Source organism: Lemur catta, chromosome 1 (genome assembly GCF_020740605.2).
Source record: "Lemur catta isolate mLemCat1 chromosome 1, mLemCat1.pri, whole genome shotgun sequence".
Classification (NCBI taxonomy): Eukaryota; Metazoa; Chordata; class Mammalia; order Primates; family Lemuridae; genus Lemur; species Lemur catta.
In genome coordinates, this window is record NC_059128.1 from 95,524,254 (window position 1) to 95,541,644 (window position 17,391).

Below are 17,391 nucleotides of genomic sequence, written 5' to 3' on the forward strand. Positions count from 1 at the left end.
GTATTTGCGTGTGACTTGTGTGCGATTTGCATAGACCTACTATTTAGGTGGTTTCTAAACATTTCCAGAGGCCTCCCTGGGGGAAGTAGGACATCTTGGACTCTAGGGGAGGGGGGACACTGGAAGTTACTGGTCTACTCCCCGACCCCTGCAGTGGTTGCTGGAACCACTGCCTCCCCAGGCAGCCCTTGGATGGCTGGAATTGAAAACTTGGGTGCAGAGTCCTGTGTAGAGAGGTGGAGTTTTATGTCTACATTCAAGCTTGGTTCTCTCCTCTGGGATGATCAGGGCAAGTCAGGAGCCTCCCCGGAGACTCAGGACAAGGACCCTGTAGGCCCAGGCTTCTCTTGCTCAGTTCAGCATTGCTGATCCTGACCCGCCCCGCCCCCAACCACCCCACAGGCCTCTTCCAGAAACTGCCTGGCCAGGGGCTTTCAAATGTTCTTTTAGGAGCAGAACCCTGTTTTCAAATGAAATTTCATGGAGACCAGCATTTAATGAGATAAATGTGGAGTTGTTCCAGGTGAGGGTGGCAGGGAGAGTGAGGCCCCCTAGACAGCTCCCCACACCCCCAGCCATAGCTGGGAGACCCAGTTTACAAACCACCATCCCAGAACCTGGCCCTCCAGATCCGTGGAGCCTCCCAGCATGGGCCCGGCTTTACAAGTCAGCAGCAGCTGCCTTACACCATCGCCTCTTAGAAAGCTTGGGGCCCACTGAGACCTCTAGATCTTTGTCAGCATAACTGCCAGTGAGCCAAGCCTGGCTTTAGGAACCCAGACTGAGAGACAGTGGAGAAACAGAGAGGCCTGGCTGGCTGGGGGTCCTGGCTGAGGGACTCTGGAAAGAGTCACTCAGTCGGAGCCTCAGTTTCCTCAACTTTAGAATGAGGAGGAAAACAGTCCTTCCTCATAGAGCGTGAAAAGCACGTAGCCCTGCCTGGCCAGCACCGGGAGAGGGCTGGGTACCAGTGGGCCATCACTACCGGGCCCAGGGCCGGGTCTGTTTTCCCACTGCCGGCTGGGGAGGTGCAGGGCGGTGGTCAGAGGGCAGACCCTGGAACCAGGCAGTCTGGCCCGGAGGCCAACTCTGCTGTGTGAGGACCAGACTGACTTTGGACGTTTCCTTCACTTCTCTGCTTCTTCCTTGGACTGTAAAATGGAGATGATGGCACTAGCGTATTTGCCTCACGGGGAGGCCTGAGGCCCTGGGAACCGCCCCTCTGTGGAGAAGACCTAGCACGTGACCCCAGGCTCCGACCCTTGCGGCCAGGACTGCCCAGCACTCCTGCCCTCCGACCCCCAGGACCTGACACAGTCACCAAAAAACTCCAGGTTCACTTTGGCAACAGGACTTTTATTCAGTCAAAATGAGTAGAGTGTGACAAAACCCAGGTCAGGCCAGGTGGCGCCCCAGTCCCCTCCTGCCCTAGCCCCACCCTTCCCAAGGGAGGAGGGCTCCAGAGAGGAGCTGCTTCGGGGTCAGAAGGGCGCTGCCCCAGGACGTGGTGGAGCCCCTCGGTGTCATCCGCCATCTGGGCGGAGGGGGGACAGCCCTTCCCCGAGTCCTCATGGTTATGACTCTAGTCTTCTAGGAAAACACCACAAATTCTACTTTCTTCAGCTAATTAACTAAAGTTCAGGGTGGGGTGTCCCTAGAGGGTTGGGGGGTCAGGGATTTTATGGTCTAATCTCATTCTTAAGGAGTACACTTGTCTTTTTTTTTTTTTCTTTAAAAAAAAACTTTTCTGCTATTTAAAAAAATGTTTCTGAGTGTAACCAAAAATAGGTATTTGTTTCCTTGGTTTTTTTTTTTTCCTTCTTTAAGTAGTTCAAAGAACATCACAACAGAAAAGAGAAACAAGTCACATAAGAGAACATAACCCTTAAACACACCTTGTATAAAAATAGCTTCCGGCTGCATCTGCTGACAGTGGTCGTTCCACTGTCGGTGGGGGGGGGTGAGTCAGGCTGGCTGTGTCCCCTGAGACAGAGGCCGGGGCGCCTCTGCCAGGGACCCCCACACCCCCACCCCCATCACACACGCGGTACATTCCAAGGGCTGTGCCTGGGCAGGACAGGAGGCGGCCGAGGGGCGATGCCCCTCCCGGGGCCCAGGCAGAGGGGGTCGCGGCATCCCCAGCGGGGGCTGGCGGGGAGGGCTGCCCCGGGAGTGGGCAGATGAGACGCCAGGGAGGTGGCTCATATGGGTAACAGTTTATACTTCAAGGAACAAATGTCCTTGCATTTTTGGCTTTTTTCACATTTTCTCTCTGGCCAATCCCATTTTCATTCCTGCAGGCCCCGAGAGGGCCCCCTTGGTGACTTGGTCCCCACGGCAGGCAGCTGGGGCCATGGGCAAGCAGAGGGGCAGGGAGGGAGGTCCAGTGACAACGCAGGCCGCAGAGCCAGCAAGCCTTGAGGTAGACGTTTTCTTTCACTCCTGGAAATGGGGAAGTGCTTTCTTTTTTTTCCTTTTTTTTTTTTTTTAAACTCTGGACAACAACATGGGGAGGGAGGGGGTGCCCGCAAAGGAGGCTTGAGGTAGGAGTGCATTCGGGCTCTGTGGGGTGACGGGCGGGCAGCGCCCACTCCCCCAGGGACATTCATTCCGGCTGAGGTAGGTGCTGAGAGCCTCACAGCAAAAATCCATCCTGAGAAAACACGGTCGGTGGAGGGTGACAGCGTCAGGGCCCGGCCACAGCAGGGACATATTTTTGGAGTCTAATTCACCTTCCTCTCTCTCTCTTTTTTTTTTTTTGTCTTTTTTGATTTTAAGTTTTGCTTTTTAAAGGAAAACATTAGTTCAGTTTCAAGTCACGTGGGTACCAGGCAGAGGTGACGAGGGACCAGCCCAGTGGGGCAGGGCAATGGGCTCCTCGGGGTGGGTCCCTGCCGAGGCTGCCTTAGGTCTTGAAGCCCGAGCAAGCGGCAGTCAGGGCAGAAATGCGGGGGAGCCCCCAGGACCATCCCAATCCCACATGACAGGAGAACTCTTGCCTTTGACCTGAGAATGGGGGGCTGCCCCCCTTCCAGAGCCTGCCAGACACTGGCTACTGCACCAAGCGAGCCGGCCGGGCAGCTGGTCCTTCACTGAGGAGGCCGGGGCCTCCATCCTGGGGTGTCGGGGCAGCCACGGGGCCCGTGCAGGGGGCCAGGGCCTCCGTCGTCCTCCCGCCCAGAAGGCTGAAGCCCCTCAGTGGTAGCATGGAGAGCTGGGTCTCATCACAGCGGGCAGGGGCCGCAGGATCCTGCCGGGGAAAGGGCCAGTCACACACTGTCAGCTTGAGGGCCAGGGGGTCAGGCTTGTATTCAACCCCACTCGGGGCTTAGGGTCCCCAGGCCTTGTTGTCTGACTTGGGGGCACAGAGGGAAGCACCGGCCATAGTTTTGTGCCCAGAGAAGACCCGGAGTCTGGCTAAGGCTGCTGACCAAGGCCTGCGGCCCCGGTGAAGTGACAGCGGGATCGGGAGGTGGTCAGACCCCGAAGGGGCAGGTTTGCTCAAGGCGTGGGACTCACCGCGGGTCTGGGGTCCGGCTGCCCCCCCGCCCCAGCTGGGGGGAACAGCTGCTCTAGCTCCTTCACGTCCACCAGTTTCCCGTCGCGGCCCCGCTGGCCCCGCTCTCCCCGCCCTGCCCCATTCAGGGCCAGGATGCCAGGGTCCCTCTGGCTCCGGGGGCCCTGAGGAGGGGAGAGCTGGTTTTCCACATCCTTACACAAGAGGACCCTAAGGGGGGGGCCAAGAGTTGGGGGAGGGGTGTGGGAGGGAGCGAGAACAAAAGGAGAGAAACAAAAGATAGAGGCAGTGAGCCCCCGACCCTTTCTCCTGCGGCCCCCTTCGCCAGTCCTGTCCCCCCAACGCCAGCCCAGGCCTCTCCCCAGCCCAGGACCCACCTGCCCCTTTGGCCAAACAGAAGGAAGAGGACACAGAAGATGATGCAGGTGACCCCAATGTGGATGCCAATAACAATGCCCGTGGTGGACGTCTGGTTGGCTACTTCCTCCTTCTGGCAGTCACACGGCGGGCTCAGGGCTGGAGGGCAGGGGCAAGGTGGGGCCTGCAGCTCTCCAGGCTGAAGCACCCCCAGACCCCCAGCCTCGGGACTCCTCCCTCAGCTGCTCCCACGCTCAAGTGGGAGTGGCAACACCCTTTGACTCTGCCTGTGCGACCCCAGCCCAGCCTTTTCGGTTCTTTTTACCAGTCATTGAGCACTAACTTTGTGCCGGATACTGGGAATAGCACTGTACACAGACCATTTCATCCCTGCCACAGCTTTATAAAGTAGGGATTATTATACTTGTTTTATACAGGAGACAACTGTGGCTCAGAGAGGTTAAGTAACTTACTCAAGGTCACACAGCTAGAATGTTGCACAGCTCAATTTCAAACTGAGGTCTATTTCTCAAGGGCTGCATGCACTGTCCCACCTTTCCTCCTTCCCTCCCCCCACCCTCAGCCCCTACTGTGTTCCCAACCCTCACCTGTCCTCTCAGATGCTCCCCTCAAGGACACGAAGCGGACTGTGGCGTTGCCGTCTCCATGCTGGTTATAGGCGAGCAGCTTCACCTCATACACCATGGTGGGGTCTGGGGGAAGGCAGGGCCGCTGAGTGACTGCCCCTGCCCCTACCACACAGCTGTGTCCTGGCAGGGAAGGGAGGTGACCCCTGCACACCACACCCTGTCTGGCTCCCCAGGCCCAGGGCTGTGTCCGCCTCACCGAGCTGACTGAGGTTGTAGGAGGAGACAGTTCCAGGCAGCAGGATGGGGCCAGTGAAGGAGGCCTTGCTTGCTGGGCGGTAGAACAGCTTGAAGCCCCCCTCACGCTGGGCCAGCCGGGGCCAGGGCTCCCACAGCAGCTGCAGGGAGGAGCTGCCCAAGACCCGCACGGACAGCGGGGGTGGGGCGGGGGCTGTGGGCAGAGGAGGAGGCCAAGATGTGAGGGCTCAATGCTCCACCTTTCCGCCTTCCACCTGTGACCTGGACCCCCAGGAGCCTGACAGCTCCCTGGCCTCTGATCCAGGCCGTGCACCTGCTCAAACAGCACCATTCCAGGAATTAGACCCCTTTCCTTCAAGTAGGCCCCGCCCCGACTCAGCCCCAGGAGGGTCAGGCACCCTGCACAGTGCACACCCTGAACAACCATGCACGGTGGTTCTGCTCTGACACCCTGGGTGTCTGTGGTTTTGTACTCCACACCCAGGCCTCACCTTCACCCAGGGTGCTGGCCAGGGTGGGGATGGAGGCTGAGCTGGCCCCCCTAGGCGTGTAGGCCTTGATGTAGAAGCTGTAGGCCGTGGAGGGCTCCAGGTCGCTCACCAGGTGCTGGAAAGTGCTCTTGCTCACTGCTTCCTGATACTCCAGCTCCGGTGGGTCTGGGAGGCAAAGGTAGGGCAGAGGAGTGTGAGTCCTACCCGCACTGGGGAACTGAGGGCAGCCAGGGTGCACGGATGGGGAGAAGGAAAGGAAGGTGTCGGGTCAGGACGTGCAGGACTGAAAGGGATGAGAAGGAGAGTTAGGGCAAGGGGTGGCTCTGCCTCTCGCCCTCCCAGCCCCACCCACCGGCGGCCTTCCTGATGTGCAGGACGTAGCCGATGATCTCCTTGGTGTTGGCCAGGGGCTCGCTCCAGGACACTCGGACCTCAGTGGACGACACAGAGACAGCTCGCACGTTGCGGGGAGGCCCGGGCAGCCCCTCGGCCCACAGCACGGTCAGCCTGGCACTGGCCTGCGACGACCCTGCGCTGTTCTCGGCCACGCACTGGTAGATGGCCTCGTCTTCGGGACCAATTCCAGAAATGGTCAGCGTGCTGTGGGGGAGGGAGAGCCTCAGGTCCCCTCCTCCTCTCCGACTTTTCTCGGAGGTGGGCCAAACCGCCCATTTGGGAGATGGAGAAACACTCCTTCCAGAAGACAAATGGCTTGTCTGAGTTCTCCCACCCAGTTAGTGGCAGGCCTGGGGCTCAAACCCGCGTCTCCAGACTCCCAGTTCCAGGCTTGTCCCTGGCAGGAGGTAGGTGCACACTCTGCTCAGCCGCCCCCCGCCCCTCTTCCCCAGTCCTCACCCAACATGCAGCACACGGACCTGTTGTTATTTTTGAGCCTGATGTGGCCTCCTGGTCCCAGCACCTGGCCATTCTTCAGCCAGGTGACGTGAGGGGGCGGCTCACCCTGGGCCTGGCAGGTGAACATGGCCGTGGTCCCGGCCGGCCTGGAGATGGACTGCGGATGCTGGACAAACTCGGCCGGGGCTGGAGGTGGGCAGAGAAGCACGTGGGGTCAAGCAGAGGGAACGAGATGGCTGTGACGTGAAGGCAGGAGGAAGGGGTGGCGGGGATGGCGCTGGAGGTCCCCGGTCCACAGGGCACGAGTGGGCTCTGAACACACACCCTCTTCCAGGTGGGGCCCAGCCCAGCTCCCTCCCCCCTCTGCCCCAGGCAGACCCAAGAGAGGACTCCATTTTAACGACTATTTAAAAGACTGACATTTGTATCCGAGAGCAATCAAGCTGAGCTCCCGATTCAGGAAATTGTTAAATAAATAAATGTGCTAATAGGTTTGGCTGCACCTCCAGAAGGTGGTAATGATGGGGAGATGGATGAGCCCTCAGTCCTGGCCCCCCTCGCGCCCACTTTCCATTCCACTCTCCTCCAATCCCAGGCCTCCAGCCTCTATTAACACCCGAGAAATGAAATGCTCCATCACTTTCATCTGGACGGATTAGCAGCACACGGAATGCTAAACAAACGGCGGGCGCGCGTTTAAGTTCCTGATTCTCCCATTTCCCGCCCCTTCCCTGCTCTCAGGGAGGGAGCAGCCAGAGAAACCCCGAAAATGTTAATCCAAGCCCAGTTCACAGGGACAACTGAGCCCCAGGTCAGAGGCTGGACAGAATGACCTGGGTGGCCTCGCCGTGGGAGTGGGGGCGGCTCTACGTGTGCGGCAGGGGCCGCTGCGAGAGCCTGAAGTGACAAGCACGCTGGGAGCCCACAGGCAGGCAGGTGTGAGCATGGACGTGCCACGTGTCAATGAAAACAGCAGGTGGGGGGACACGTGTGAGCGACACAGGTGGGGAGCACCGGCTGAGATTAGAAAGAGGAAATGACTCCGGGGTGGCCCTTCCTAGGGCAGAGAGCTACGACCTTTGGGCTGGCCTGGGGGCCAGGTGAGGGGCAAGGCTCAGGGAGTAGGGCTTGAGCTTGGGCCAGGGGCGCTCAGGAGGCAAGGAGCCGGCAGGAGAAGGGGCTGTGTGGAAGTCCCTTCCCTCCCCTCCTGGGCTTGGCTGGGCCATACCTTGCACCACCAGCCGGCCCTGCGCTGTTCTCCTCACCCGCGTGCCAGGCCTGTTGGCCGCACAGACGTAGACACCCGAGTGCTGGACGGTCACGTCTGAGATGATGAGGTTTCCGGTGCCCAGCACCTGGATGCCCTCCACCCCGATGGGGCGGCCGTCTGAGGGGGAGGGAGGGGCAGACAAGCGAGGGTCAGAGAGAGGCGCGCATGGAAGGGGACGCACAGGCACGCACGCGGCTCACCCTCCCACCAGCCTCCCAGGGAACCCTGTCTGTGACTCCGCACCTCCCCTCCTGAGCAGCTCAGCACTGCAGGAGAGCTGCACAGGCCACCCCCCTGGCAGCAGAGACCTGGGTCCTGGTCTAGCATCATCACCCACTCACTGGCGACCTTAAAGTCCCTTCCCTTCTGTTTCACAATCCGTAAAGTAAGGGCTTTGGATTAGATCAACATTTCCCAGCCTGGTCTGCCTCTCCTGAGACGTGGTCAAATATGCACCCCACTCCTGGACGGCCGGTCCTGAAGCCCATTACTGTAACGGCTCTGAAAAGGCCTGCAGTAAGGGGACCTGGTTAACTTTATTTTCCAAACTTGTCAGACCACCAAGCCGTCCTTTCTCGCCTGACAGATCACGCTCTGGGAAATGCTGGACCAGATGGTCCTCGCAGTGCCTAGAGGCTCCTCCTAACGGTGAGGCCGCTCTTCCCAGCCTCTCCCAGGGACCCCCCCCCCCACCAGGATCAGATTAGCACAGTCAGAATACAAGGAGACAGCTCCGCATTCAGCCCCTGAAGTGGTGAAATCTACTCCATTATCCCGCCTGCTGCCCCCTCCTTCCCCATCACTCAGCTGCTACAATGTGGCACAGTCTCCTGTGAATGCGACCCCACCCCACCCCCTCCGGAGTTTCCTTCCCCTGAGTGACCTTTCCTCTCAGACAATGTGGGCCCATCTGCCCCCTTTCATTTCCCTCCTTCAGCTGCCCAGGGATTTAGGCTGGGGACTTAGGGGCCAGGCTGGAGACTGGGGGGCCCAGAGTGAGGGTTTGACGACTGGCTGAGATGTTGAGGGGCTTGGGATTGCACAGCTAGGGAGCACGGCCAGGGTGTAGAGGGCAGGGGTGAGTGGGAGGGGAAAGAGGCTGGGGTGCTGGGGGACCCAGTGCTGAGGATGGGGGTGGACTAGGTAACCCAGGGAGCTAAGCCATCCCTGATGTTGGGGGAGATCCCTCCCCCGGCCACAGGAAGAGAACAAACAGGATTCAAAGTTCCCCCAGAGCTGGGTGGTGAGAGCCCTCCTGGGGCTGGGGCGGGGCAGGGGTGGGAGGGGCGGGGGCTATGGGGATGGGGCTCACCCAGGCGGCTCCAGGACACAATGGGGCGCGGGTTGCCCGTGGCGACACACTCAAGCACTGCAGTCTGGTGCACAGTCAGGGTGAGGTTCTCAGGCCCTACGAGGATCGCTGGCTCCTTGTAGGCCTCAGAGCCAGAGCCTGGAGGAAGATGTCACATTTCCTCACTTCGACTGGGAACTTTCCACCCCACCCACAACCCAGGACGTGGGGAGCAGGAAGCCAACACCAGCCCACAAACCAGGACCCGTGGGCAGAGAGACACCGGGGGACCAGGACATCCCTCACACCCATCCCCTGCTCCGGGCCCTATAGGGCCTCTAGCAATGGGACAGCTGGAAGCGAGCAGAGGTGGGGCTTCCGCAGGCAGAGGGAGCCAAGGACCCCCCTCGGGTGCCTTCTGAACCAAGGCGGCAGCAGCCGAGCTCTGCACACACTGGGTGACGAGTCTCCAGAGGCCAGTTGAAGGGGCACTGATTTGAGGGTGGGAGGAATTACGAGGCAGGTTGGGGAAAGGGCCAAAGGACCCTCACCTGACACGGTGAGCCTGGCCCCGCGGCTGATCCGCACACTGGCAGTGTTCGAGGCCACACAATGAAAGATGCCGCTGTCCTCAGCCCGAAGTCCTGTGATCTGCAGGACCCCCTTGGGCAGCAGTGTGTACCTGTTGAGGGGAGGGACACAGCCTACCACCAGCACAGCCACTGACACCACGGGCCACAGGGACACGAGCATCAGAGACACAGCCTAGGACCCAAGCACTGTCCCCACGTCACAGTCATCATCACAGACGTACCCTGGGACTCTCAAAGTGGACGCACCCTCAATCCCAGCCTGGATAATGATTGCACATGAGCCTCACAGACATATCCATATCCAGCCTAGAAGCTGGACCCAGCAAGCCACGCGGACACCCAGTCTAAACTACGCTGCACAAACACCACAGTCTCAGGCACCGGCTGCGGCTCCCAGAGCTGCACGCAGTCCTCCAAGGCCAGGGTCACTGGCCGCCTCTTTGTCCTCCCTCCGTCTTTCCCACATGTGGCTCACCTCTCGTTGTCCGTGTCGATGGGGACTCTGTTCTTCTCCCATGTGATCAGGGGTTTGGGAAGCCCATGGATTTGGCACTGGAAGCGGGCCACACCGCCCTCCTCACCCATGGTGGCCTGGGGATGCACGTGGAAGTCCGACATGGCTGGGGGAAGAGGAGAAGCGTATGGGTATGGCACACTGCCGGGGCGCAGAGGGCAGGGCAGGCTGGGGTGCGGCTGGTCTCAGGCGTGGAGACCTGGGGCCTACCCGCCTCGGGCAGAGTTTTCCTGCAGGGCAGCAGCACCTTCCCCAGCCTCCCACAGCTAGGAAACATCTCCCCTAAGAGGTGGTACAGGCCAGGCCTGGTGGCTCACACTTGTAATCCTAACACTTTGGGAGGCTGAGGCGGGAGGAATGCTTGAGGCCAGGGGTTCAAGACCAGCCTGAGCAAGAGTGAGACCCTATCTCTACAAAAAATAGAAAAATAAGCCAGGCGAGATAGTGTACGCCTATAGTCCCAGCTACTCAGAAGGCTGAGGCAGGAGGATTGCTGGAGCCCAGGATTTGGAGACTGCAATGAGCTATGATGAGGCCACTATACTCTAGCCTGGGTAACGGAGAGAGACCCTGAAAAAAAAAGAGGTGGTACAAGCTAGACTGGAATAGCTTTTACAAAAGGTCTGGGGAAACTCCTGGATGACAAACTTGTAATAGGGAAATTTGGGGCTGTTGGGGGCTTCCCTGGGAGGCCTCAGTCCCCCAAAACTGACCATGAGGGCCAATCAGAGAAGGCCCCGCTCCCAAGGCCCACTCTCCGAGTTTTCAGCTGCTTTCAGATTTATTTTCATAAACTCTAAGGTATGCAAAGGCCTAAGTATTATGCTTCACATCTGATAGAATTGGAAACTGAGGCCCAGAGAGGAGAAGCAATTAGTCCAATGTTGCCCAGCAGGGACACTGGTCATCAGACCTTGGTCACCAGGGCCCAGTAGTTTTTTTGGTCCTTCCTCATCACGCCCCCTCCCCACATCTTCTGCAGTTTCTCCATGTGCCCCAAGAGGGTGATGTATCCATCCAAGGTGACAAGCCTCTCAGAGACTGTCAGACCTACCAATCTACATTTCAATGTGTCATAAATATTCAGGGCCCCCTCCCCACCTTTTGGGGGTCTGAACTAACCGCTTGAACTCTGGTCTGCAGAGACTGGTGCAGGGGGCTGTGGTGCAGCCCCCCCCCCCACCCCACCCCCGTTTTAGGCTGGTTAAGTATTCCTGCCCACCCCATTCCCCACCCTGTAGAGCCTGGGGAAGGGGGCCCCCCAACACGGGTTCCCAGCTTCAGCACCAGAGCTGCGATTTCATTAAAATCCACTTTGCTTCAAGTGCGGGAAGGCGGTACACCATCTGTCCAGGCAGGCAGCCCCTCCTCTCAGGCACTCCATCAACTGGGACAGTTGCTCCTCTCCCAGAAGGAGCCCTCCCCCACAGCAGCGGGGACGCTGGAGCTTGCCCTGGCTCCTGCTCTCGGCTCCCCGGTGTGGGCAGGCAGCCCTCCCCATGCCCCGTCTCAAGGCCCCTCAAGCCACTGGCCTGACCTGGCCTCCAGGGCAGCCCAAAAGGCCAAGCCTTTGTGCCCTTCCACTGGGAGTCTCTGGGGGCTGGCTCCTTTGTGGCATGCTCTCCGTCTCATTTGCATGTGGTTCATTAAATATAAACATGCATAAAAATCCCCCGCCCTGCCTCCTCCTCTTTGAGGGCCTCCTGGGAGTGCGGCTGATGGGTGTGTGCGCCTCTTTGTACATGTGTGTGGGGCTGTGTGTTTGCTGGGAAGCATGGCTGTGTATCCATTATGTGGTCTGAGGGTCCGTGTCTGGATGGGAATGGGGGTTTGAAGCCATCAGCTCCTGTGGCTGGCGTGTGACTCTGGTACTGTGCAGGTAATCAATCACACGTCTCCATGCAGGTACAGCCCTTATACTCAGTACCTTGGGGCCCTGGGGGTGGGAGGTGGGGGCAAGTGTCCCAGCTGGTGCCCCCATCAGGCTTGGTGAGAGGATCCCCAGGGAGCACCGTGAGCTTAGCCTTCCCTGTCTCAGGCCAAAGGCTGTTCAGCTGAGGGCCTGCAGGTCAGCCCAGGGGCTTGGAGCGGGGGCTGAGCTGCCACTGGGGCCCCTCTACTGCCTCCAGGCCTCAATCCCCAGGAGGGCAGAGCGGGATGTCCCGGGCCTGGCAAGTGGAGAGGGTGCCCAGGCTCCTGGGTCAGCCGTCTGTGCCCCCCAGGCCCTGCCCATCGGAAGCTGGGGAACTGCCTGCCCCCTCCTCTCTCCAGCTAGAGAGGAACTCACAGCCCCCCAGGGACCTGGGGTGGGGACTAATGGCTCTGCTGACTACAGATGCCTCCTCATTAAGGAACCGAATCCTTTTGTGCTTCCAGCCCCCGTTCTGGGCTCCCTGGAGGCACCTAGAGGCTGGAGGAGCTGGTCTGAGGAAAGATGCAAGGGAAAGGGCACAGGGGACAGAGAAAGTCCAGTCTCCACTGTCCAGCTCCTCCTCCTTCCCCAAACCAAACAAGTACCGCGCAGCTGAATGTGATGTTAGCGAGGAATGCTGCGCTGCCGCTGGGAGGGGCACAGGTAGGCAGCCAGCCTGGAACCCTCCACACGGCGCACCTGAGGGTCCCTGGGGCCCCTCGGATGCAGCTGAGCCCACTTCCTGCCCACGTTTCCCTTGCAGTAGAGCAGCACCTTGCTGTACCTCTCTCTGAGCTCTACTTGGTTGCAGTTTGCCAAACATTTAATTTGAAGGGCAGCTTTGCTTGAAAACCACTAATCTGAAGCCAATCCCTTCATTTTACAAAGGGGAAACTGAGGCCTAGGGCCTCTGCTGGGGTGACCCTTAGTTCTCCAGCAAGTTTCTCATTCTCCAAGGGCGGGTGGCCCCGGAGTGGACTGGATGTTGGAACAGACTCTTCTCACTGGTCGAGGGGAGAGGAATGAGCCCTTGGGATGGTTCTCCAGCCCCAGCCCCAGCCCCGGAGCCCAGCTGGCTGCAGGTGTGGTCCAGGGAGGGCGGGTGCAAGAGGAAGGTGTGGTCCTCCTCATCCAAGGTTTCTTCATTCCTCCCTTCCCCACACCCTTACCCAACCCTGCATATCCCTTAGGTGTCCCCAAGACTGCAGTCAGACCCCGGGCATGTCGCATCCTCTCAGCCATAAATGAAGGGGGTGGACGAGGTACTTTTCCGAGACCTTTAGCCCTGACCTGTCTTCATGAACAAACAGGTCCTTGTCCGGATCCACACTGTTTGGGCCAGCGGACTCGGCTTAGCTGGAGTCACCTGGAATCTTCCACTCACTCCTTGTTCATAAGTAACAGCATTTTTTCTTTAGGAAGTCAGGGTAGAAAAAACCTGGGGGTACACGGGTCCCCTTTAGTCTCTCAGGGTGGAACACGGTTTACAGGTCCACAAGGCCACAGAGCTGGAGGGACTGTTCCTTGTCATGTCTCTCTGGGGAAGGGTCCCTGGGCAAACGTGGGTACGTGGGTCTGAGGGTTGGACCTCTGAACACCCTGAGCTCTGAACAAGTCATCCTGGAGGCCACTGTGTGGCTGACGACAGAGTAGATGAGCTACTGCTGTGGCTGGTGCACAGGAAGGTGTTGCTGTGACTTTGGCTTTATACTCCTGCAGGCACCTGTTGGCCTAGTGGGGACAGTTCTGGGTCCCTCATTTCAAGCTAGATGATGGGAGGGGGGTAATAGGCAGTGACTGGGAGGCCCTCCAGGTGTGAGGGCCAGAGAAAGCAACAGGAAGGACAAAGGCCTGCTTGGGGGCAGTGGGGAGAAGGGAAGAAGAAAGTACTTTTTTCCCCAGGCAATCTGGGGAGGACTCTCCAGCCCCTCCCTGCCCCCACCATAGGTCCAACCAGGCTGTGGGGAGAGGCCAGGGGCAGAGAGTGAGCCCAGCAGATTGGAAGAGGCAGGAAACGGTTCCTGGACACCCCCATAAATCACCCCAAGGGGAGGGGTCTCCTGAGAGCCAGATCTATGGCAGTTCAGGGAGGGGAGGAGGACTTTCCTCCTGGTCCAGGACCTCTGGCAAGGTCAGGCCTGGATCTGATTAGACAGGCTCCAGGGGGACGCAGGGGGCAGTGAAGGGTCAAGGCAGAGTGCTGGGAAGGAAGCTCTGGCCTCCTACCCTTTGGCTACAGCCAGACTCCTTTCCGGTGTGTGATGGTAAAAAGATCTGTGGGCATGTGTGGATGGAGAGTTCAAAACAACCTTTGTAAAAGCTAGTGGCAATGGGGTCTGAGGCGCCGGCTGCCCACCCCGACATACAGCCATTCAAGAGGGGCGACTGTGAACCAGACTCCTCCCAAGGCCATGGAGTCCAGTCCCCTCCTTGCATCCATCCTGCCAAGGACGAGGGACACACAGCCTCCCGGACACCCAGCTCCTCCTCAGGCAACGCAGACGATCAAAACATTCTTGCTGACACCAGACACATACCTGAATCCCCCTACGCATCTACCCACTGCCCCCAACTTGTCCCTGCAGAGCCACACTTCCGAACACAGCGGCCAGCTATGCAGCACTTGCAATGTGGCCAGTACAAATCGAGATGCAACTATAGAACATACACTGGATTTTGAAAGACATGGTATATTAAAAAAATACTAATTTTAGGGAAATGCAAATCAAAATTACAATGAGATACTACCTCACACCCATTAAGATGTACACTACAGAAAATAAGTATTGACGAGGATGTAGCAAAACTGCAACCCTTGTGCACTGTTGGTGGGAATATAAAATGCTGAAGCTGCTATGGAAGGCAGTACGATTCCTCAAAAAATTAAAAATAGAATGACCATATGATCCAGCAATTCCATTTATGGGTATATGCCCCAAAGAACTGAAGGCAGGGTCTCAGGTATTTGATAATGTTCATAGCACCATTATTCACAATAGCTCCAAGATGGAAGCAACTGTATCTATTGACGGGAATGGTTGAGCAAAATATGGTACATTCATACAACAGAATATTATTAAGCCTTAAAAAGGAGGAAATTCTGACACATGCCACCACATGGATGAAACTTGAGGACACTATACTAAATGAGAAAACTCAGTCACAAAAAGGCGCACTGTACAATTCCGCTTACATGAGGTACCTAGAGTGACCAAATTTATAGAGACAGAAAGTGAAATGGTGGTTTCCAGGCACTGAGAAGAGGGGGAAATGGGAATTATTATTATTTAATGGGAAATATTATTGTTGTTTAATAGGAATAGGGTTTCAGTTTTACAAGATGAAGAGAGTTCTGGAGATGGATGGTGGTGATGGTTGTACAACAATATGAATGCAGTTCATACCACTGAAATGTATACCTAAAAATGGCTAAGATGGGCCAGGCACAGCGGCTCTAGAATGGCCTGTAGTCCCAGCTACTCGGGAGGCTGAGGCAGGAGGAGTTTGAGGTTGCAGTGAGCTGTGATGACACCACTGCACTCTAGCCAGGGCGACAAAGCAAGACTCAAAAACAAAAACGCTAAGATGGCAAACTTTATGTTATGTGTATTTTACTATGTAGTAAAAAAATGGGGAAAGAGTAATAATTTTTAATTTAAAATATTGGTTACAAGTTGAAATAATATTTTGAATTTTAAAGACTTAGTCCAAAAAATAATGGAAAAAATCTTATAATTTTTAAATAATGATATGTTGAAATGATAATATTTTGGATATATTAGGTAAAATAAAATTTATTATCAAAACTTCACCTTTTAAAAAACTGTTTTGTAAATGTGACTACTAGAAAATTTTAAATTACCTATGTGACTCAAATTATATTTTCTCTGGATGATGCAGCTCTAGAAGCCACAAACAAATTTATTCGTCACACAACAGCCCTTCAAATACTTGAGGCCTGGGCTGCCTCCTGAGAAACATCTTCTGAGGTGAAACCCCCTTCACTCCTTCAGCCTCCTGCGATGTGAGATGAGGGTCAGATGGCTGGGGCCTGGAGACCTCCTCTAGCAAGCTCCGGGTGGGCAAAGCCACTTACAGTGTGGCATCTAGAGGTGGCCACAGCCCTTTGAGGATAGTCTGAGCCCACAGGGCCTTTTCTCACCAGAGGATTCTGAATAAGTTTCAGCCATCCACTGTACCACCTCTGTGCTGTCCAATATGGGAGCTACTAGCCACATGTGGCCATTTAAGTTTAAATACATAAAATTTTAAAACTTAGTTTCTTAGACTCACTAGCCACATTTCAAGTGCTCAACAGCCACAAGTGTTGAGCCACCAAGTGGCTACTGGCTATATTATGGGACAGCACCAAAAGAATAAGTTCAGTCAGCACAGAAAATTCTTTTGGACAGCCCTGGTCCAAAAGGCAAAGCCCCAGAGCGGTGCTGCCTTCTCTCCTGCTCACTCTCTCTCTGGCTGCCCCAGCAGCGAGACCCCTCCTCTCCACCGCCATTGCCATCACTAGCCTTGCCTGCTGGCGCCCTCCCCTCTGGGCCACGTGGACGCAGAGACTGATGACAAGGCCCACATCTGATCCCACCTGAGGTCTGTCACACAGCAGGCAGAGAAGCCCTCACATGGGAAGGAAACACTCGCTAAGACCTTTTTGAGGTAGTGGTCCAGGCACGAGGTTAACAGGAAAGGCTCTGGAATCACACCGCTCTGAGTTCAAATCTCACCACCACCACTATGAGCTGCATGACCTTGGGCAAGTGGTAGAATTTATCACAATCTCTATTTTCTCACTTATAAAACAGGGAAGATCACAGATGGAGCTGCTGCCTGAGGGGGATTCGGGGAGATATAAAGTGCTTAGCACTGTCCTTGGCGAATAGTAAACACTTGCTATCTATTATGGAGGAAAAACAGTGGAATCTGGAGTCAAAAGGGAGCTGAGCAGCTATGGAAGGGCAGGACTGGGCTCGGGAAAGGTGGCGCCTATCTTCTGCAAGGGGCAGCCACCGTCCCTCGGAGAGGATCAGGGTCAGGGAGTAGGTGTTGGAGCTTCCAGCCCTCTGGAGAAGTGAGGAGAGAGAATGGCAAGGCCTGAATGGTGAGGGGCTGGGGGGAGCAGCCGGGTATAGACCAGAGCTCGGCCTCTTCTATCTTACTTCTGCCAGGGGGCTTCATAGAGGCCCCAGCAGACGAGCTGTCAGTTGGAAGAGGCCACTGGGTAATTGAGGCCTTGATTTCTCTAGTAAAATGTTTATGAAGCTCATAAACCCATGCATTTATTGGCCAGGCTCATTCCGGGGGTTGGATGTGGCTCTCTGAGGTGCAGTTAAAACACCTGCTGAACTCAGGCACCCGAAGGCTACTCTGGCCTCCACCCGGGCCCACCAGAGCCACCTGGCAGAAAACTGGTCGGGCACGGCTGGGGCAGAATGGCCCATGGAGGGCAAGGAGGCTAGCCAAGTCCACCTCACATGCTCTTTTAAACTCCTCAAAGCACTCGCAAATGTCCCATCTCTAAAAGTCTACAAGGAGAAAGGCGCTGGCAGAGAACCCTGAGTCCTGGGGAGGCTGAAGACCTGCCCACAGTCCCTGTAGGGTACTGGTCTTGTACCTGGCCTACCCTTCCCAACACTCTGCCCCATTTCCCCATCATCTAGGTCCCCAGGTCCCCATTTAGCCCCTGACTTCGGCTCTGTTAGGGAGGAAGCCCCACACTGGCTGGCTGTGGTCA

At 56.8% G+C, this 17,391-nt stretch overlaps 1 protein-coding gene across 1 annotated transcript in view; it reads right to left on the minus strand.

The window, feature by feature from the left end:
- Positions 1 to 660: 660 nt before the first annotated feature.
- Positions 661 to 17,391, minus strand: part of IGDCC3 (immunoglobulin superfamily DCC subclass member 3) — a 39,968-nt gene continuing 23,237 nt past the window's right edge. The window contains exons 3-19 of the mRNA XM_045545848.1: positions 9,695 to 9,839; positions 9,178 to 9,308; positions 8,648 to 8,785; positions 7,294 to 7,452; positions 6,086 to 6,251; positions 5,563 to 5,810; positions 5,211 to 5,375; positions 4,721 to 4,912; positions 4,483 to 4,587; positions 3,895 to 4,033; positions 3,520 to 3,727; positions 3,057 to 3,250; positions 2,829 to 2,911; positions 2,640 to 2,653; positions 1,896 to 1,944; positions 969 to 1,020; positions 661 to 745 (exon numbers count right to left, since the gene is read on the minus strand). Of these exons, the coding sequence (XP_045401804.1) occupies positions 661 to 745; positions 969 to 1,020; positions 1,896 to 1,944; positions 2,640 to 2,653; positions 2,829 to 2,911; positions 3,057 to 3,250; positions 3,520 to 3,727; positions 3,895 to 4,033; positions 4,483 to 4,587; positions 4,721 to 4,912; positions 5,211 to 5,375; positions 5,563 to 5,810; positions 6,086 to 6,251; positions 7,294 to 7,452; positions 8,648 to 8,785; positions 9,178 to 9,308; positions 9,695 to 9,839 (2,273 nt within the window). The remainder of the gene's footprint in view (positions 746 to 968; positions 1,021 to 1,895; positions 1,945 to 2,639; positions 2,654 to 2,828; positions 2,912 to 3,056; positions 3,251 to 3,519; positions 3,728 to 3,894; positions 4,034 to 4,482; positions 4,588 to 4,720; positions 4,913 to 5,210; positions 5,376 to 5,562; positions 5,811 to 6,085; positions 6,252 to 7,293; positions 7,453 to 8,647; positions 8,786 to 9,177; positions 9,309 to 9,694; positions 9,840 to 17,391) is intronic.